The following is a 19,154-nucleotide window of genomic DNA, read 5'->3' as shown; positions in this document are numbered from 1 at the left end:
ATTCTGAATAACACGGAACCGGAGAAATTTCGAATAACACTAAGTTACCACAACGGGGATATGAAAATCCCCAACAATAAGAATATCATACCTTTTCTTGACAGTAGGGAGAGGAAATTCAAAACCTCCAAAAATGATAGTTGGAATTTTTTCAATAGAATTGATGCTATGAACTTGAGATTGTTTCCTCGGAAAGTGTACTGTATGCTCATTATCATTAACATGAAAAGTGACATTGCCTTTGTTGCAATCAATAACAGCCCCTTGTCTGTTATTAAGAAAAGGTCTACCAAGGATAATAGACATACTATCGTCCTCGGGAATATCAAGAATAACAAAGTCCGTTAGGATAGTGACATTTGCAACCACAACAGGCACATCCTCACAAATACCGACAGGTATAGCAGTTGATTTATCAGCCATTTGCAAAGATATTTCGGTAGGTGTCAACTTATTCAATTCAATTCTACGATATAAAGAGAGAGGCATAACACTAACACCGGCTCCAAGATCACATAAAGCAGTTCTAACATAATTTCTTTTAATGGAGCATGGTATAGTTGGAACACCCGGATCTCCAAGTTTCTTCGGTATTCCACCCTTAAAAGTGTAATTAGCAAGCATGGTGGAAATTTCAGCTTCCGGTATCTTTCTTTTATTTGTAATGATATCCTTCATATACTTAGCATAAGGATTTACTTTTAGCATATCAGTTAAGCGCATACGTAAGAAAATAGGTCTAATCATTTCAGCAAAGTGCTCAAAATCCTCGTCATCCTTTGACTTGGATGGTTTAGGAGGAAAGGGCATGGGTTTCTGAACCCATGGTTCTCCTTCTTTACCATGCTTCCTAGCAACAAAATCTCTCTTATCATAACGTTGATTCTTTGATTGTGGGTTATCAAGATCAACAGCAGGTTCAATCTCTACATCATTGTTTTTGCTAGGTTGAGCATCAACATGAACATTATCATTAACATTATCACTAGGTTCATGTTCATCACCTGATTGTGTTTCAGTATCAGAAATAGAAATATCATTGGGATTTTCAGGTGTGTCTACAGTAGGTTCACTAGAAGCATGCAAAGTTCTATCGTTTTTCTTTTTTTTCTTTTTAGAAGAACTAGGTGCCTCTAAATTGTTTCTTTGAGAATCTTGCTCGATTCTCTTAGGGTAGCCTTCAGGATACAAAGGTTCCTGAGTCATTCTACCAGTTCTAGTAGCCACTCTAACAACAAAGTCATTTTTATTATTTAATTCATCAAGCAAATCATTTTGAGCTTTAAGTACTTGCTCAGCTTGGGTAGCAACCATATAAGCATATTTGCTAACAAGTTTGAGTTCATCTTTAACTCTAGCTATATTATCGCCTACGCGTCCTATCTCGAAAGCATTATTCTTTAACTCTCTACCAACATAAGCATTAAAACTTTCTTGTCTAGCCATAAAGTCATCAAATTCATCTAAGCATGGGCTATGAAATTTAGTAGAGGGGACTTCAACTTTATCATATCTATAGAGAGAATTTGCATTTACTACCTGTGTCGGGTTATCAAGACAATATGGTTCTTCAACAGGCGGTATATTAAGACCATGTATTTCTTCAATAGAAGGTAAATTCTTAACATCTTTTGCTTTAATACCTTTTTCTTTCATTGATTTCTTTGCCTCTTGCATATCTTCGGGACTAAGAAATAAAACACCTCTCTTCTTCGGAGTGGGTTTAGGAATAGGCTCAGGAGTTGGCTCAATTGGTTCAGGAATTACTTCAGGAATTGGCTCAGGAAGAGTCCAATTATTTTCATTAGTCAACATATTATTCAATAGTATTTCAGCTTCGTCGACTGTTCTTTCCCTGACACAACCAACACAACTATCCAAGTAGTCCTTGGATGCATCGGTTAGTCCATTATAAAAGATATCAAGTATTTCATTTTTCTTAAGAGGATGATCAGGCAAAGCATTAAGTAACCGGAGAAGCCTCCCCCAATCTTGTGGGAGACTCTCTTCTTTGATTTGCACAAAATTATATATTTCCCCGCAAGGCAGCTTGTTTCTTATGAGCAGGGAAATATTTAGCGGAGAAGTAATAAATCATATCCTAGGGACTACGCACACAACCAAGAGCAAGAGAATTATACCAAGTCTTAGCATCACCCTTTAATGAGAACGGAAATATCTTAAGGATATAAAAATAGCGAGACTTCTCATCATGAGTAAACAGGGTAGCTATATCATTCAACTTGGTAAGATGTGCCACAACAATTTCAGATTCAAGGCCATAAAAAGGATCAGATTCAACTAAAGTAATAATCTCAGGATCAACAGAAAATTCATAATCCTTATCAGTAACACAGATAGGTGAAGTAGCAAAAGCAGGATCGGGTTTCATTCTAGCATTAAGAGACTGCTGCTTCCATTTAGCTAATAATTTCTTAAGATCATATCTATCATTGCAAGCAAAGATAGCTCTAGCAGCTTCTTCATTCATAACATAACCCTTAGGAACAACAGGTAATACATAATCATTGGGGGAACCTTCATCATCACTATCATCAATAATAGCATCTTCAATATTTTCATTCCCCCTAACTCTAGCAAGTTGTTCATCAAGAAAATTCACCTAATGGCAAAGTAGTATCAAGCACAGAAGTAGTTTCATCATTCATAGCAGAAGTGGAATCATCAATAACATGCGACATATCAGAATTCATAGCAGTAACAGGTTTAGGTGTCGCAAGTCTACTAATAACGAAAGGAGAATCTAGTGCAAGGCTAGATGGCAGTTCCTTACCTCCCCTCGTAGTTGAGGGTAAAATAGTAGTTCGATCGTCTTTCAAGTTCTTCATAGTGATCAACAGATATAAATCTCAAGTGACTCAGAGAATAGAGCTATGCTCCCCGGCAACGGCGCCAGAAATTAGTCTTGATAACCCACAAGTGTAGGGGATTGCAACAACTTTCGAGGGTAAAGTATTCAACCCAAATTTATTGATTCGACACAAGGGGAGCCAAAGAATATTCTTAAGTATTAGCAGTTGAGTTGTCAATTCAACCACACCTGGATAACTTAGTATCTGCAGCAAAGTATTTAGTAGCAAAAGTGGTATGATAATAAAGGTAACGGTAGCAAAAGTAAAGATAAATGTTTTTGGGTTTTTGTAGTAGTTGTAACAGTAGCAACAGAAAAGTAAATAAGCGAAGAACAATATGTGAAAAGCTCATAGGCAATGGATCAGTGATGGATAATTATGCCGGATGCGATTCCTCGTGTAATAGCTATAACATAGGGTGACACAGAACTAACTCCAATTCATCAATGTAATGTAGGCATGTATTCCGTAAATAGTCATACGTGCTTATGGAAAAGAACTTGCATGACATCTTTTGTCCTACCCTCCCGTGGCAGCGGGGTCCTAGCGAAAACTAAGGGATATTAAGGCCTCCTTTTAATAGAGAACTGGAACAAAGCATTAACACATAGTGAATACATGAACTCCTCAAACTACGGTCATCACCGAGAAGTATCCCGATTATTGTCACTTTGGGGTTGTCGGATCATAACACATAATAGGTGACTATAGACTTGCAAGATAGGATCAAGAACACACATATATTCATGAAAACATAATAGGTTCAGATCTGAAATCATGGCACTCGGGCCCTAGTGACAAGCATTACGCATAGCAAAGTCATAGCAACATCAGTCTCAAAACATAGTGGATACTAGGGATCAAACCCTAACAAAACTAACTTGATTACATGGTAAATGTAATCCAACCCATCACCGTCCAGCAAGCCTACAATGGAATTACTCACGCACGGCGGTGAGCATCATGAAATTGGTGATGGAGGATGGTTGATGATGATGACAACGACGAATCCCCCTCTCCGAAGCCCCGAACAGACTCCAGATCAGCCCTCCCGAGAGAGATTAGGGCTTGGTGGCGGCTCCATGTCGTAAAACGCGATGAAACTTTCTCTCTAATTTTTTTTCTCTCCGAACATGAATATATGGAGTTGGAGTTGAGGTCGGTGGAGGTCCAGGGGGCCCACGAGATAGGAGGGCGCGCCCTAGGGGGGCGCCCCCCTGTCTCGTGGACAACCTGTGGGCCCCCTGGTATTGATTATTTCGCCAAAAATTCTTATTAATTCGAAAAAGTGCCTCCGTGGATTTCCAGGACATTCCGAGAACTTTTCTTTTCTACACATAAAACAACATCATGGCAGTTCTGCTGAAAACAGCGTCAGTCTGGGTTAGTTTCATTCAAATCATGCAAGTTAGAGTCCAAAACAAGGGCAAAAGTGTTTGGAAAAGTAGATACATTGGAGACGTATCATGCCTCTAGGCCATATTTCCATCAGATACGTCTCCAACCTATCTATAATCTATGAAGTATTCATGCTATTATATTACCATTCTTGGATGTTTTAGAATCACTTTATAGGAACTTTATATCATTTTTTGGGCCTAACCTATTGACATAGTGCCCAGTGTGAGTTGATATTTTTGCTTGTTTTTTACTTCGCTGGAAATCTGTTGGGAATCGTTGCATGGAAAACAAAAATTTTCCACGCATACGCAATGATCTATCCATGGAGATGCATAGCAACATGGGGAGAGTTTGTCTACGTACCACCATAGAGCAGAAGAGTTTCACAACACGGTTGATGTAGTCGAACTTCTTCACGCTTCAACCGATCAAGTACCAAACGCACGACACCTCCGTGTTCTGCACATGTTCGGCTCGGTGACGTCCCTCGCCTTCTTAATCCAGCAAGACATCGAGGTAGTAGATAAGTTCCGTCAGCACGACAGCATGGTGACATTGATGGTGAAGTGATCTCCGCAGGGCTTCGCCTAAGCACTACGAAAATATGACCGGGGGTGTAAACGGTGGAGGGAGGCGCCGCACACGGCTAGGCAATTGTCTGGGGTGTGCTAGGGTGCCCTCCCACATATATATAGGTGGGAGGGAGAGGGGAGGCTGCCAGGAGGCTCCCCAAGTAGGCCGAATCCTACTTGGGGTCCTCCCCTTGACCGCGCCCCCTGCCATGTTTGTCGGAGGGGGGGAGAGGGAAGGAAGGGGGAATCCTATTCCACTCTTTCCTTTCCCTTCCCCTCTTTCCTTCTCCTCCAAGGCCAGCCCATATGGGGGGTGCACCAGCCCCTTGTGGCTGGTGCGTTTCTCCTCTTGACCCATAAGGCCCATATCTTTTGTCGGGGGTGCCGTGAACCCCTTCCGGTGACCCGATAAGTACCCGGTACCCCCCGAAACACTTCCTGTGTCAGAATACCATCGTCCTATATATCAATCTTTACCTCTCGGCCATTTCGAGACTCCTCGTCATGTCCATGATCTCATCCGGTACTCCGAACAACATTCGGTCACCAAATCACATAACTCATATAATACTATATCGTCATCGAACATTAAGCGTGCGGACCCTACGGGTTCGAGAACTATGTAGACATGACCGAGACACCTCTCCGGTCAATAACCAATAACGGAACCTAGATGCCCATATTGGCTCCTATATATTCTATGAAGATCTTTATCGGTTGAACCGTTATGACAACATACGTAATTCCCTTTGTCCATCGGTATGTTACTTGCCCGAGATTCGATCATCGGTATCTTCATACCTAGTTCAATCTTGTTACCGGCAAGTCTCTTTACTCGTTCCATAATACATCACCTCGTGACTCACTCCTTAGTCATTTTCTTGCAAGCTTATGATGTGTATTACCAAGAGGGCCCAGAGATACCTCTCCGATACTCGAAGTGACAAATCCTAATCTCGATCTATACCAACTCAACAAACACCTTCGAAGACACTTGTAGAGAATCTTTATAATCACCAGTTATGTTGTGAAGTTTGATAGCACACAAGGTATTCCTCCAGTATCCGGGAGTTGCATAATCTCATAGTCAAAGGAATAAGTATTTGACATGAAGAAAGCAATAGAAATAAACTGAACGATCATTATGCAAAGTTAACGGGTGGGTCTTGTCCATCACATCATTCTTCTAATGATGTGATCCCGTTATCAAATGACAACACATGTCCATGGGTAGGAAACCTTAACCATCTTTGATCAACGAGCTAGTCTAGTAGAGGCTTACTAGGGACACGGTATTTGTTTATGTATTCACACATGTATTTAAGTTTCCGATCAATACAATTCTAGCATGAATAATAAACCTTTATCATGAATAATGAAATATAAAATAACAACTTTATTATTGCCTCTAGGGCATATTTCCTTCAAAATCAATATCAAACGGAGTCCAAATGCAACGAAACTTTTTGGAGATTTTTTTGGACTAGAAGACATCCAGTGGGCTAAAGAAGTACTAGAGGGGGGGGGCTCCGAGGGGAGTACAACCCACTAGGGCGCGCCCGGGTGGGTTATGCCCACCTCGGTGGCCTCCCGCACCGCCTCTTCGCCCTATAAATTCCCAAATATTCCAAAAACCCTAGGGGAGTCGATAGATAAGAAGTTCTGCCGCCGCAAGCCTCTGTAGTCACGAAAAACCGATCTAGACCCCGTTCCGACACTCCGCCGGAGGGGGAGATCATCACCAGTGGCCATCTTAATCATCCCGACGGCCACCATGATGAGGAGGGAGTAGTCCACCCTCGGGGCTGAGGGTTTGTACCAGTAGCTATGTGTTTAATCTCTCTCTCTCTCTCTCGTGTTCTTGAGATGTCACAATCTTGATGTATCGCGGGCTTTGTTAATATAGTTGGATCGTATGGTGTTTTCCCCTCTCTATCTTGTTGTGATGAATTGAGTTTTTCCTTTGAGATTTTGTTTTATCGGATTGAATACTTTTATGGATTTGAGAACACTTGATGTATGTCTTGCATATGAATACCATGGTGACAATGGGGTATTATATTGATTCACTTGAGATATGTTTTGGCACTCAACTCGCGGATTCCCGATGTGACATTGGGGTAATATATGCATAGGGGTTGATGCACGTTCTCGTCTTTTGTTTCTTCGGTAGAAATTTTGGGGCACTCTTTGAGATTCTTTGTGTTGGATTGAGTATTATGAATCTGAATTTGCTTTGGTGTTATTTTAATACAAACTCTTGGTAGATCGATCGGAAAGAATAACTTGGTGTTATTTTAGTACGAACTCTTGATAGATCGATCGGAAAGAATAACTTGGTGTTATCTTAGTACGAACTCTTAGATAGATCGATCGGAAAGGATAACTTGGTGTTATCTTAGTACGAACTCTTAGATAGATCGATCGGAAAGAATAGCTACAAACAATTTCTTCTTATGTTCTCCGCTAGATAAGAACTTTGGAGTGATTCTTCATCGCACGTTGAGGGATGCTTATATGATCCAATTAGATTAGCATTGTTGAGAGATTTCACTAGCGAATCCTAGGCCTCATTTTCAAGCATTGCAATACCGTTTGTGCTCCGTTTTATCAACTGCTACCTTGCTGTTTTTTATTGTTCCTATTACAAAAATCAATATCTACTATCATTACTACAATTTTATCACCATCTCTTCGCCGAACTAGTGCACCTATACAAATTACCACTGTATTTGGTGTGTTGGGGGTCGAAAGAGACTTTTTATTATTTGGTTGCAGGGTTGTTTGAGAGAGACCATCTTCATTCCACGCCTCCCATAGATTGATAAACCTTAGGTCATCCACTTGAGGGAAATTTGCTACTGTCCTACAAAACTCTACGCTTGGAGGCCTAACACAAGTCTACAAGAACAAGTTGTGTAGTATACATTAGTAACCAGCTACATGATTAATGATGGGCGGTAGACGGACGGACAAGTGGCGTCGGCTCGCCATTTCTTGGCAACCGCACGCATGTTTAATGTAGGCAGACGGACAATCATGCCGGCGTTGAATGCGGGGCAGCCGCATGCACCGTGAAACGGCAAGGGCGACGCTCTCGGCCGGCGTGCCGTCTTCAATGCCAGAGCATTGTGAGAGGTTGTGTCGAGCCGACATGAATGCTGCACTGGTGCTCTGGAGCGGCGTTGACCTTTTCGGGTGGGAACACATGCAGACGCGGGAGGAGTTTTTGGGTGGGCAGGTTAGTCAGATACGGGCGTGGCAGCAGGTCTCTAATTTATAGGAAAAAGTGTGGTCGGACCGCCGCCCGAACTGATGAAGACGTGTGTTGAATGACAAAACACATGTGAACCATTCTGTCCGGACGGGTGTGGACGGTTTAAGGGTCGGCGTTGAAGATGCTCTTGTAACAAAGACCACTCACCACTGTGAACAAGCACCTGGTACGCTGCCCATTTTTCACACGGCAGCACGCACCTCACACTCACACACTTGACTTGCACCACCACTGAGCTCAGCTCCCGTTCGACACGGACTGAAGACCATTCCTTGCATCTTCCTCAACAAACAGGGTGCTAGTAAGATTGTCATACAAGGAACCTCACGCTTTCCGCAGCAAATAACGTAATCAAGTGGCGAACATGTCTCGGTGCGGCCACCTTCGCACCCTCGCCGCCGATCCCTCGTGCTCGTCTTCTCTCCACAACACACTCACGCGGATGAGAAAATCAAACCATTTTTACGAAAAGCACACGGCGCCATACCCTGCCGGCCTAGGATCGCCCGCTCACCAAACCCAACGGCCCGCGCCCCGGCGCGCAATCAGCGTTAACTAATCTCCTTCCCTCGCGCCGCGCCGTGCCGTGCCGTGCCGGTCACGGTCACGGTGGGGGTGGACAGGAGTACAAGTACAGTACAGTACGGCGTTGGCGTGGGAGCCAACGTAGGGGTAGTATACTACAATTACGAACTCCCCGCAAAAAATAAAAATACTACGATTACGAACACTCAGTCAACACGGGATTTTCTCCAGCTGAACCGAGCGACCGAACGAACTCACTCTTTGAACGAGCCGTGCCGGAGAAACGAAGCCAGCCAAAGGTGGCTGACGCAGGGCCCGACGTGAGCGAGCCGGGGGCGGTTTGTCCTCCATGACGGGTGGGCCGCCGACGCCGTGGTAGCGTAAAGCGTCTCCACGAGAGGTACGCCGTCCCGTCCCGTGCCAACGGCCCCATCCGTCAACAACCCGCATTAAAGCGTGGGCCCGCGAAGCTGACACCCACTTACCGGTGGGCCGTGAAGGAAAAAAAAATAGCACCGTTGTTACTACTCAATGGCCGGCCAAACGGTCTTCTTTCCCCGTAACCGCACGAGTGTTTCCGTTCCACATTTCACTGCCACGAGTCAATCCCGAATCTCAAAGCCCGCAAAACCCCGCACGGGCGCCCCCACGTCCAAGGCCCACACGCCGTACGATGGTTAGGTTTTGCGACCCGTCGAGCCGTCCAACGCTCCGCCTTGCCTTTCGGGAATCTCCGCTCCCCCAGATCCGCCTCCGCTTCACATATCGCGGCCTCCTCCTCCCCGCCTCCACACTAGCAGACACTGCCGCTAGCCTCCTCCTCCTCCCTCCGTCCCCCGTCTCTCCTCCTCGTCGCAGCGCTGCCACCAGGCCAGGCCACAGGGGGAGGGGCGAAAAATACCAGGGGAAAAAACTCGCCAAAACCCTAGATCTCCCGCGCGCATTGCCCTTCTATGACCCTCGGCCCCCACTGAGGCACGGCCATGGCCTCCGCGGCCGTCATCCCCTCCCCCGCCGGCGTGCACGGGGCCGCCGAGCCCGCCGGCTGGCTCATGGACGAGCGCGACGGCTTCATCTCCTGGCTGCGGGGCGAGTTCGCCGCCGCCAACGCCATCATCGACCTCCTCGTCGTCCACCTCCGCGCCGTCGGCGACCCGGGCGAGTACGACCACGTCTTCGCCGCCGTGCAGCAGCGCCGTCACCACTGGGCGCCCGTCATCCACATGCAGCAGTTCTTCCCCGTCGCCGACGTCGCCTACGCGCTGCAGCAGTCCGGCTGGCGCCGCCGCCAGCCGCCCCCGCACCAGCACGGCCCCGTCGTCTCGCCGGCCCCGCCGCCACCGCCGCCACGCCGCCCGTCCTTCGCGCCCTCCCACAACCACTCCCACCACCGCCACGCCGCCCACCATCGCTACGATCCGCCGCGTGGTGCCGGCAACGTCCCGCCTGCTGGATCCGATAAAGATGGTGAGACGCCTTCTCTTCGTTTCTCTCTTTGTTTGGTGCACCTGCTAGTGTCGTCTGTTGTTACAAAGGACGGCGCCTTTTCTCGCTTTTTGTTTTGTTGGGTCCTAAAATGGTTCGATCCATGAAATGGGTTTCTGGTGTCGAGACACCTGCTTGCTAATTGAATGAATAGAGGTGTGATCTCGGGTATGCATAGAGTTATCTTCCTCTTTCCTCCAGGTGAGGCTGTCTGCCGTCAAAATTCCTGTCCCGATTGGTAAAGTGCGGTTACTCCTCTTTTTTTTATATATATTTTTCTTGTTTAATAAAATAATAAGTATTCATCAGGTCCTAAAAGGGTAAGCCTCTTTTTTTAATATTATTTTTTCTTGTTTAATAAAATAATAAGTATTCATCAGGTCCTAAAAGGGTAAGCCTCTTGCGTTCTGTCTTGTGTAGCAGTATACAAAATTCTAATTGGGGAGGTCCTAACCTACTGGATAAAGTTGTCTAAATATAGCTTTTCTGTGCAAAGATATCTATGTGTAGGGTAGGTACGTGTAAGATCAATTTGAGTTGCTTCACGCCGAAACATTTTCCTTTTTAGCATTCCGCGTTTCTGTTTGTTCAATAGCTGAATGAATCAATGCGATGGCTATTACTTACGGCAGAAGATATGCCGCAAACTTTCGGCGGAATGTCCTAGGGCATGATTCCCGCACAAGCAGTCTGATTATGCCATGCAGTTACTCCTGTCTGTATTTCTTTTTTGCTTTCTTGTTTAATACTTATTAAATGACGAGAGGACCTGAATACTTATTTAGAGTACTAATAAGTATTCAGGTCCTAAAAGGGTACGCTTTTGCGTTCTGTCTTGTGTAGCTCTATACAAATACTCCTAATTGCACAGGTCCTAAGCTACTGATAAAGTTATCCTTCTGACCATACAACGGTTCTGTTTGTTCAGTAGCTGAATGGATCAATGAGATGGTTATTTCATACGGCAAAAGGTATGGCGCAAACTTTCGGTGCAACGTCCTAGGGCATGATTCCACCCAAATCATCCGATTATGCCATGCATCAGTTCTGCTTCAGCTCTGAGTTCTGGCTACCGTTGGAGGCGTTGCTGGTGTCGTGCTAACTCGTCATGCCGTAGTCTATCATTTGTTTTGGGCTATTTATTATACAATAAAAAGCTGGTTACCTGTGCTTTACCAATGATTCCTGCCCAAGCGTCGGTGCAACGTCCTAGAGCATGATTCCTGCCCAAGTCGTCTGATTATGCCACATAGCAGCGCGCTCTCGCTCCGTGTTGGGATTCTGGCTGACATGGGAGGCGTTGTCGGTGTCGTGCTAACTCGTCACGCCATACATCATTAGTTTTGAGATATTTATTATATAATAAAAGCCGATGACCTGTGCTTTACCAATGCCACGACAAATATAGCAGTATGCTATTATTAGATTTGCGGTCTAGAAACGCTACATTAATTATATTAATTATAAAAGAATAATGCCATATTTCTTTTTGTTATTAAGTGAGGTAAAAGGAGAAGAATCTACGTTCTGCACCACTTACTTTTTTGGGGCTAGAATCTGAGGGCATAGAGATATAATATGACAGATATTACACCTGTTTCGTTTGTATAATATACTAGAACTCAATTTTCAATTATATCTAACAAAACGACTACTTTTTGTACATAATATATACGGGCTTTGGTAATCATGCTATCCTTCTATGTCTTCTGCTCAATGATTTCTGTAGGTGCAATAAGTTCATATTTTCTGTTCTCGCTGATATTGTGATTATGGCATGATTAAAAACTGTACTTCAAGTTTGCAGCTATTATTAAAAATCATGTCCAATTAGTTTCTCATGTACTCTTGATGTTTCTAGGACGTGAATTTCATAACAAAGAAGGGAAGGGACTGAAGGAAGGGGAGAACGTCGCTGATGCTAAAGGTCCACAGTTGAATTCTCCTGTTACTGATGGTACCCCCTGCCCCTCTCACACAAACATTGTGCAACTTCATTTCTTTATTGCTATTTGACACATAAGATAGTATTTGAACCAAAGAAGTTTGTGTTAGGGTTCTGTAAATAGTGTGCTGCCATCATGCTCCATATTAAGCCTTGTTTCTTCACTTCAATTGTAACTCTGCTGAGCTACATTTTCTGTTTTTCAGTTGTCAATTAATATTCTGCTATTTTTTATTTAGTTGTCAATTTATAGAACTATAGTCAATCCTGAACTTTTGGATCCTCCATGTTTATTTGTAATTGGGTGTCCATAGGATGGACAACTGAACTTTCTGATACACAGTATGTTTACTTGCATATGCTATTAAATCTTGCTACAGCCATTGTTGTGCATCTGTTGCTAACTATGTACTCCCTCAGTTTTTATTTACTCGGCATATTAGAGTTGACTGAAGTCAAACTTCGTAAAGTTTGACCAAGTTTATAGAAAGCAATATAGACATTTATCATAATAAATCTATATGGTGTGAAAGTACATTTAATAATAAATCTAATGTTGTTGATTTCTTATTGTATATCTTAATATTTTTGTTTATAAACTTCGTCAAAGTTTGTAAAACTTGACTTTGACCAAAGCTAATATGCGAACTAAATAAAAACGCAGGGAGTAACTCTTTATTTTGTTTTTATGTTTATGAAATCTGATTGTTTTGTCAAACTGAAGGGATGCAATTTAATGTTTTTAGTAAGGATTGCGAATTACCCTCTCTTAGCCATGTCCTTGTTTTGTAAATTGTGTAGCAGGCGAGAAAAATTCTAGCCTGCAAATTACTGCTGAAGGAAGCAGCAAAGTGGTTCCAACTCCTGTAGAATATACAACCAGTGAAATCATTGATGGCAAGCCGGTATGTTAGCCCTGCAATTCAGAATTTCAAAATCTGCACTTCAGTTTTCTCTTTCATGCAGTTTCCTTGGAATCTCAAACTTCAGTCGAACTGCATTATCCTATTACAAAACACGCCAGGATGAAATGTGCTCTATGTTTCTTTAGGTTAATACTGTTGAAGGGCTCAAGGTTTATGAAGGTTTGGTAAATGTGACTGAGATAAACAAGATTGTTTCTTTAGTTAATGAAACAAAAGCTTCTTCTCGCCGAGGAGGGTTCGAAGGTAATTATGTAGCCTCTAAAGTTATTTGTTTCTGTGCCTATGTGCATCACCTGTGTGATCGTGTGTGTGTAGTGTGTTAGCGTAACTGTGTGCACTTTCGCCACATTGAATTCTGAATTTATATCTAAATTGCATAGTGTCAGAGTATTGCCTAGTTGAACATCTAGGGAAATGTCACAACTTAGCAAAGTCTGTTACCCTGGTCTAGTTGTGACCATTTTCCTCTAGTTTATGTTCTTCATTTGTGTATAAACAGATAATGTCCTAGTCTATCTTTATCTATTTTTTGGGGTACTGTGATTCAACTATTTTATTGGACTTCACCGTTAATTTTGCTTGGTGCAAAAAGTGGGCCAGACTGTTATTGTTGGTAAAAGACCACTGAAGGGTCATGGAAGCGTAATTATTCAGCTGGGAGTTCCTATCATTGAAGGCCCTCTTGAAGATGAAAATCAAAGAGGTATGCCAAGCTTTTACCACAGAATCTCATGTTATTATTCTCGTATTCTGATGACTTCCTTCTTTTATTTGTGAGTTCAGAGACAACAAGGGTGGAGCCTGTTCCTGGGTTGCTGCATGACCTGTTTGATCGCTTCTTTCGGCAGGGAATTGTACCTTCTAAGCCAGACTATTGTGTTGTCGACTTCTACTATGAGGTAACTTGTTCACGCCGTAAGACGTTCTTCTCTGAAAATGCATTGTAATAATGACCAAATGTTTTTTTTTCCAGGAGGAATATTCCCATCCTCAGCAACCTCCCTCTTGGTATGGTAGGCCACTTTGTACCCTCTGCCTGACAGAGTGTGATATGGTGTTTGGCCGAGTTATTTTTGGAGAACGAGGCGATAACAGAGGCCCTTTGAAGCTCTCTCTCTCTACAGGGTAAGCCTTTCCCCAGTAATTTTCATGTCACATTGATGGTACTTTTAAGAGGCTTGAACTGTTTGGCTTGGCTTACTTTCATGTTTCATTTGGCTCCATATATAATTCGTAAATGTTGGCCATGTAGTAAATTTAATAGGTAAACCCTGTTTGACTACACTTTCTAAACATTTTTCTCCTCTTTCTCTCAATTTCAGGTCTCTTGTAGTTTTGCAAGGGAGAAGTGCTGATGTAGCCAAGCGAGCTATTCCTGCTACACGTAAGCAGCGAATCCTTCTAACTTTTGGGAAGTCTGTGGCAAGAAAAGTTGCACCATCGGAAAGTGCTTCACGGCCTACCGCCCCGTTAACACCTCCTTCTATGCCCTGGGGTCCACCATCAAGGCCAGCTAATGTGAGGCCACATTCTCCAAGTCCGCAGCACTTCGGATACACCCCGACCAGCAGCGTATTTCCAGCACCAACAACTGGAACTCATCACATCCCTCCGTCTGATGGAATGCAGCCACTCTTTGTAGCACCTGCACCTGTTGCTGCTGCAGCCATACCTTTCCCAGCAGCTGTTCCCTTGCCAAATGCAACGGCAGCTTGGATGCCAGAAGCTGCCCCAAGGCCTGCCCCACCTAGATTCCCTGTTCCAGGCACAGGCGTCTTCCTTCCTCCTGGATCAGCTCACCAGCTGCCCCATCAGATGACACAAACTTCCCATGCTCATGCGGAACCTAACTCTCCAAGAGGTTCAGCAGCCTATGTGCATAACAAGGGTACTGGCATGGAGGTGGCGAATGGTAGTGCTTCTCCAAAGAGCTCAGGAACAACAAAAAGGGCCGATACAATCGAGGCAAAACCAGAGTGCAATGGGAGCTCTAGTTCTGTGGGTGAAGAGCAGCAGAGTGGTGGTATGAAGAATGCTGGGCTCAGCAAGGTTGAGCCAAGTGCCGCTAAATAGAAGGGAGATATAGTACATAGAGAACAGAAACATGAGACGAGGAAACCTCAATTTTCCAGGTCATGGTTGCGGGCAACTCTCCTATCCTTGACAAGTGCAAGTACCTTGATGCCCTGGAGTTGTCTTGAAAATGAATGAAAGCCACCTTAAATTTTGTAGCCGATCGATCTGTAGCAAAACTGGATATATCATGCTGCTTTAACTTATCACCTGCTTGCTACAACTATGGGAGTATGGGCTAAGATGTTCAACATGTTATCCAGTGCTTGTTCTGTTCTTATCGTGCTGGTGTTACTTGTTCGTCGCATGTGCATATTTCGTTGATTATTATCGAGTTGCAAGCCTGTGACACGCTGAAAATATCGTTTCGAAAAAAAAAGACAAGCTGAAAATATAGCCCCGCTGATTGTTGTTCATTGGTCCCGACTAGACTAGTCTGTGAATCTCAACTTGTCTACTCATGCCGCCGTCTTGTTTGTCCGTCTGATGTTTGATGATATGCTCCCAGTTGCTGATCTCGTTCAATCGTTCTGGTCGCCTTCGTTTGGTCATATTCAGTGGCCGCCCGTGCCAACCAACTGGTTGACGAAGTGTTCAATTCTTCAGTCCGAGGATGCCAGCCAGGTCCCCTCTCCTAGATAACATCGCCTCCAAATTCTCGTCCTAGGTGTGGGCGTGGCGTTGTGTGGCGCCGGCACCGCGAAGGATGGATACGAAATGCTGAACTGGTCAACCCGACTGCTACTTGCTAGCTCAGTTACGCAACAATGAAGCTACAAATCACATTACACATGACACGGCATAACCCGATTACACGAGCACGCTGCCCACAGTCAGCAACGATCCTCAGACAGATCAGAGGGAGGAGTCCGCGGCGCCGGCACGACGGTGGCGCTTGCCGTGCCTGCGCCGGTCCGACGACCTGGCCTCGCCCGACGGGAGGTACATGGCCGCCTCCGCGCCCACCCTGCACTCCGGCAGCGGCGCCGGGTACCGCGCGCGGTCGTAGCAGTACCCGTACGTCATGTGCCGCGCCCGGACCCTCTCCATCGCCGCCCGCTGCCTGGACGGCATCGCGCTGCCGCCCTCCGGCTGGTCGCAGCCGCGGAGCTCGAGGTCGGTGAACTCGGCGACGTAGGGCGCGTACTTGTAGTCCACCTTGTAGCGGCCGCCGGAGGTGGCCCAGCTGGAGCCGTCCCAGATGGTGGCGTAGAGCGACATGGGCTTGGACGGGAACTGCGCCCCCATCGCCTCGCTCCTCACCACCTCCCTGATCGGCGTCCCGTCCACGTAGAACCTGCCCACACAAAAACGTCACATCAGCGCAACGCAACACACATTCCATCCACACCGTCAATCCAAGTACCCAACACAGCACATTCACGTGAACATATTTGCAGTGAAAACTAGACTTTGGGCATGTGAACGGTGAACCTGAACAGACCGGGTTAGCTCATGTGAAAACGCACGGTGAAAAGTGGAGGTGGTAGTGGTAGCTTTCTTCCCCATCAATTCAAAAGTTGGCGAGTTGCGAGTGATCACACAGGTCTTGCAGGGTGGCGGGGAAAGCAGGTACATGAGGAAAAGGCAGCGGCACGGGTATCCTGGTGGAAGGATCAGGCGCAGCCATGGCCCTAGCCATGCACATGCTGTGATGAATGAATGCCCAGGTTCAGTGGATGGATGGAAACTGTAAAAGCGGACGCCCCCATTTCTCATGCCAACTTTATTCATCCACACGATCATGCAGTGTGACTGCGAGTAGGAGTGTGTGACTCTGAGTATTTTGCACCCCCGAACCCCAAGTTATGAATGTTCGGGCCATGCTAATGGATCTGTGATCTGAACCAGATCAGGTGGAAGAAGGAATAAATGGTTGATATTGAGATCGATGTTTCTTCTTCCAAGCCAGCAGTGTTGAGGCATACTGGCGGGGCAGCGCTATCTGCATACCCGTTGTGGCAAGGCTATCTACTCGATTTCGGGCCCTCGGTACTTGAAATTATTAAAGCGGCAACGGCATGAGGAATCTGTAAGCTGTAAAGAACAAGAGCCAATTTCTCTCAATCATGTCATGAGGGTGAAAAAAGAAAGGGGGGAAGGAAAGGGAAAGAGGCAGCAACAAAAAATAGAGAACCTGAAGCTAGCTAATACCAGCAGCAGAGATTATCTATCTTTGCTACATTGTTGTAGCACATGCAGCATTGCTAAGCTGAACTACCATGACAAAGAGCAGTCAGGTACTGATACTTTTTTTTTTATCAAAGGACACAAAGATCGTAGTACTGTGTTCTGTAAGCATTGAAAGTATTAATATGTACTTAAAGGATCATTAATTTGCTACGTACATGTGTACTTGGAACTTGTATGTGCAAAGTACACGACCACACTTGTGGTGCAGGCATCCGCAAGTCGTGCCCGCAGAATTCAGCCTACGGGTTATAACAATTCAGAAACATTCTGAAACGTCGTTTAAAACCCTGGAGCAAGCCGAGCTAATCCAAGTCAGGTGAAGTAACTGGCTAGGGCTGTTGCAGCTAAAACTATTCTACATTATGCCAGAAGCCCCACTTGAGGGGGCTCCCAGTCTGAAGTTCTGAACTCGTTTGCTGTTCAAGGTTCAGGCCGATCAAACCTTGCAGCGAATGCAGTGTTGGAAAACTGAGAGTTGCAGCCGTGCACGCAATGCAGCGTCGATCGATCACGAGTAAGTAAGTAAGAGTGGTGGAGATGAGAGCGGGAGCAGGGGCTTACACGATGGTGCGATTGGTCCAGAGGATGGCGTAGCGGTGGAAGTCTTGCGTGGGGTCGAACCAGAGGCCGTACCGCTCCTCCCGGCCGACCGCCGTGCTGCCGTCGCCGTACACGTTGGTCTGCACCCTCCACTCCTTCCCCTTGACGTTCCCCAGGAACTCGAAGTCCAGCTCGTCGTGCGTCTTCTCGTACACGTCGCCGTTGGACATCTGCCGGAATCCAACGATCGCAATGCCAAAGTCTGTTAGTAATTCTCTCGCCGGTCTCTCTCTGCATTATATCGGTTCGTTTGCAAGAAGCGTGAACTCACGTAGAAGGCGACGACGACGCCGGCGGCGTAGTCGGACGGCAGTTTGATGCTGGCGCTGAAGAAGCCGTGGAGGTACGCGCCCTGCGACGCGAACCCGGAACCTGGAACCAACCAAACAAACAGAGGCAGGCGCGATGAGGAACGGAAGGCGGCGGCTTGGTGCACCGGACAAGAACGGGAGGATCGATCGACCGATCGATGATGCACAGCAGCCAGCAGGGTGCGTACCTGTCCTCTCGTCGAGGGAGATGTGGACTCGCTTGCCGTCGCCGTGGAGCCTGAGGTTGGAGTCCCCGAACAGCTGGGTGTAGCCCTCCCCGAAGGTGAGCGCCGCCGCCGGGCGGGGGACCATGACCTTGTCCGCGGCGCCGGCGGACGCAGCGACCCAAGAGGACGACGCCAGGAGGACGGCCAAGAGGAAGCGACCCGCCATTGGTGCCCTCCCCTGCTTCTCCTCTCTGTTCCTTCCTTGACCCCCCTCCGCTCTCCTCTATATCGTGCTGGCTGGCCGCAGCTCACTGCTGCTTCTCTCGCCTCGTCTCTAGCGCTACTAGGCCGATGGATTGCAAAGGAAGCTAGCTTTCCATACGGCGTTTTATCGGGAGTTGCACCTCACAGTTTTGAGCGAGTAGCCTGCGCCGCGCCGTGGTGGCGGATCATAATTAATTATCACGCCCACCCCAATTACTTAGACAGGATCCGTATTGCGATTGAGGCCTTGATTGCCGTAGATAACCAAATATATCCCACCCAACCATTCTATCGCCCCGTCATTAATTCGCAAATCAAAACCCTAGAGCACTAGTACCCACAACCTTTCCGGTGATTCGATTATTATTGTGTACCGTTGAATGCCCGCACGAGCTTCCCGTTCCCTCGCTCGCGGCTCGAACGGTCCATACTGATACTGCTGTCAGCACTCCACATACTACATACTACCCAGGGCCTGGGCCTGCAGGCTGCAGCATGAGGAGGAAGCGTACAAACGGCACGTCCAGGGACAGGCTGGTCGA

At 46.0% G+C, this 19,154-nt stretch overlaps 2 protein-coding genes across 3 annotated transcripts; one reads left to right on the top strand and one right to left on the bottom strand.

Annotated features, from left to right (window-relative positions):
- The first annotated feature begins 9,389 nt into the window (after window positions 1–9,389).
- Window positions 9,390–15,357, top strand: LOC119291053 (RNA demethylase ALKBH10B-like). 2 transcript variants are annotated; one of them, XM_037569762.1, is made up of 8 exons: window positions 9,390–10,115; window positions 11,995–12,090; window positions 12,883–12,983; window positions 13,130–13,247; window positions 13,597–13,707; window positions 13,788–13,903; window positions 13,978–14,129; window positions 14,327–15,357. In XM_037569762.1, exons 1-8 carry the CDS (start codon window positions 9,632–9,634, stop codon window positions 15,075–15,077), a joined length of 1,929 nt encoding a protein of 642 aa, XP_037425659.1. In that variant the 5' UTR covers window positions 9,390–9,631; the 3' UTR covers window positions 15,078–15,357. The 2 variants fall into 2 exon arrangements, with proteins under 2 accessions (XP_037425659.1, XP_037425658.1); XM_037569761.1 differs by having other exon boundaries at window positions 12,880–12,983.
- A 441-nt stretch (window positions 15,358–15,798) lies between these two features.
- On the bottom strand, window positions 15,799–18,837 carry LOC119291054 (probable xyloglucan endotransglucosylase/hydrolase protein 27). Its single transcript, XM_037569763.1, has 4 exons — window positions 18,370–18,837; window positions 18,142–18,242; window positions 17,832–18,040; window positions 15,799–16,374 (listed from the first exon to the last, which is right to left on the bottom strand). The coding sequence occupies exons 1-4, from the start codon at window positions 18,572–18,574 to the stop codon at window positions 15,933–15,935; spliced, it is 957 nt and encodes a 318-aa protein (XP_037425660.1). The 5' UTR covers window positions 18,575–18,837; the 3' UTR covers window positions 15,799–15,932.
- Between the last annotated feature and the right edge of the window lie 317 nt (window positions 18,838–19,154).

The sequence above is a fragment of the Triticum dicoccoides genome, chromosome 4B (genome assembly GCF_002162155.2).
Source record: "Triticum dicoccoides isolate Atlit2015 ecotype Zavitan chromosome 4B, WEW_v2.0, whole genome shotgun sequence".
Lineage (NCBI taxonomy): Eukaryota > Viridiplantae > Streptophyta > Magnoliopsida > Poales > Poaceae > Triticum > Triticum dicoccoides.
The sequence above is the reverse complement of the archived record's forward strand: the minus strand, read 5'-3'. Positions and strand labels throughout refer to the sequence as shown.

Bases quoted from the DNA above. Each gene is read 5' to 3' on its own strand.
- LOC119291053 (XM_037569761.1), top strand. From the start codon at position 9,632: ATGGCCTCCGCGGCCGTCATCCCCTCCCCCGCCGGCGTGCACGGGGCC. The intron at 10,116-11,994 runs GTGAGACGCCTT...TGATGTTTCTAG, and splicing joins TGCTGGATCCGATAAAGATG to GACGTGAATTTCATAACAAA. The intron at 14,130-14,326 runs GTAAGCCTTTCC...TCTCAATTTCAG, and splicing joins AAGCTCTCTCTCTCTACAGG to GTCTCTTGTAGTTTTGCAAG.
- LOC119291054 (XM_037569763.1), bottom strand. From the start codon at position 18,574: ATGGCGGGTCGCTTCCTCTTGGCCGTCCTCCTGGCGTCGTCCTCTTGG. The intron at 18,243-18,369 runs GTACGCACCCTG...GGTTGGTTCCAG, and splicing joins CTCCCTCGACGAGAGGACAG to GTTCCGGGTTCGCGTCGCAG. The intron at 16,375-17,831 runs GTAAGCCCCTGC...TTGTGTGGGCAG, and splicing joins TGGACCAATCGCACCATCGT to GTTCTACGTGGACGGGACGC.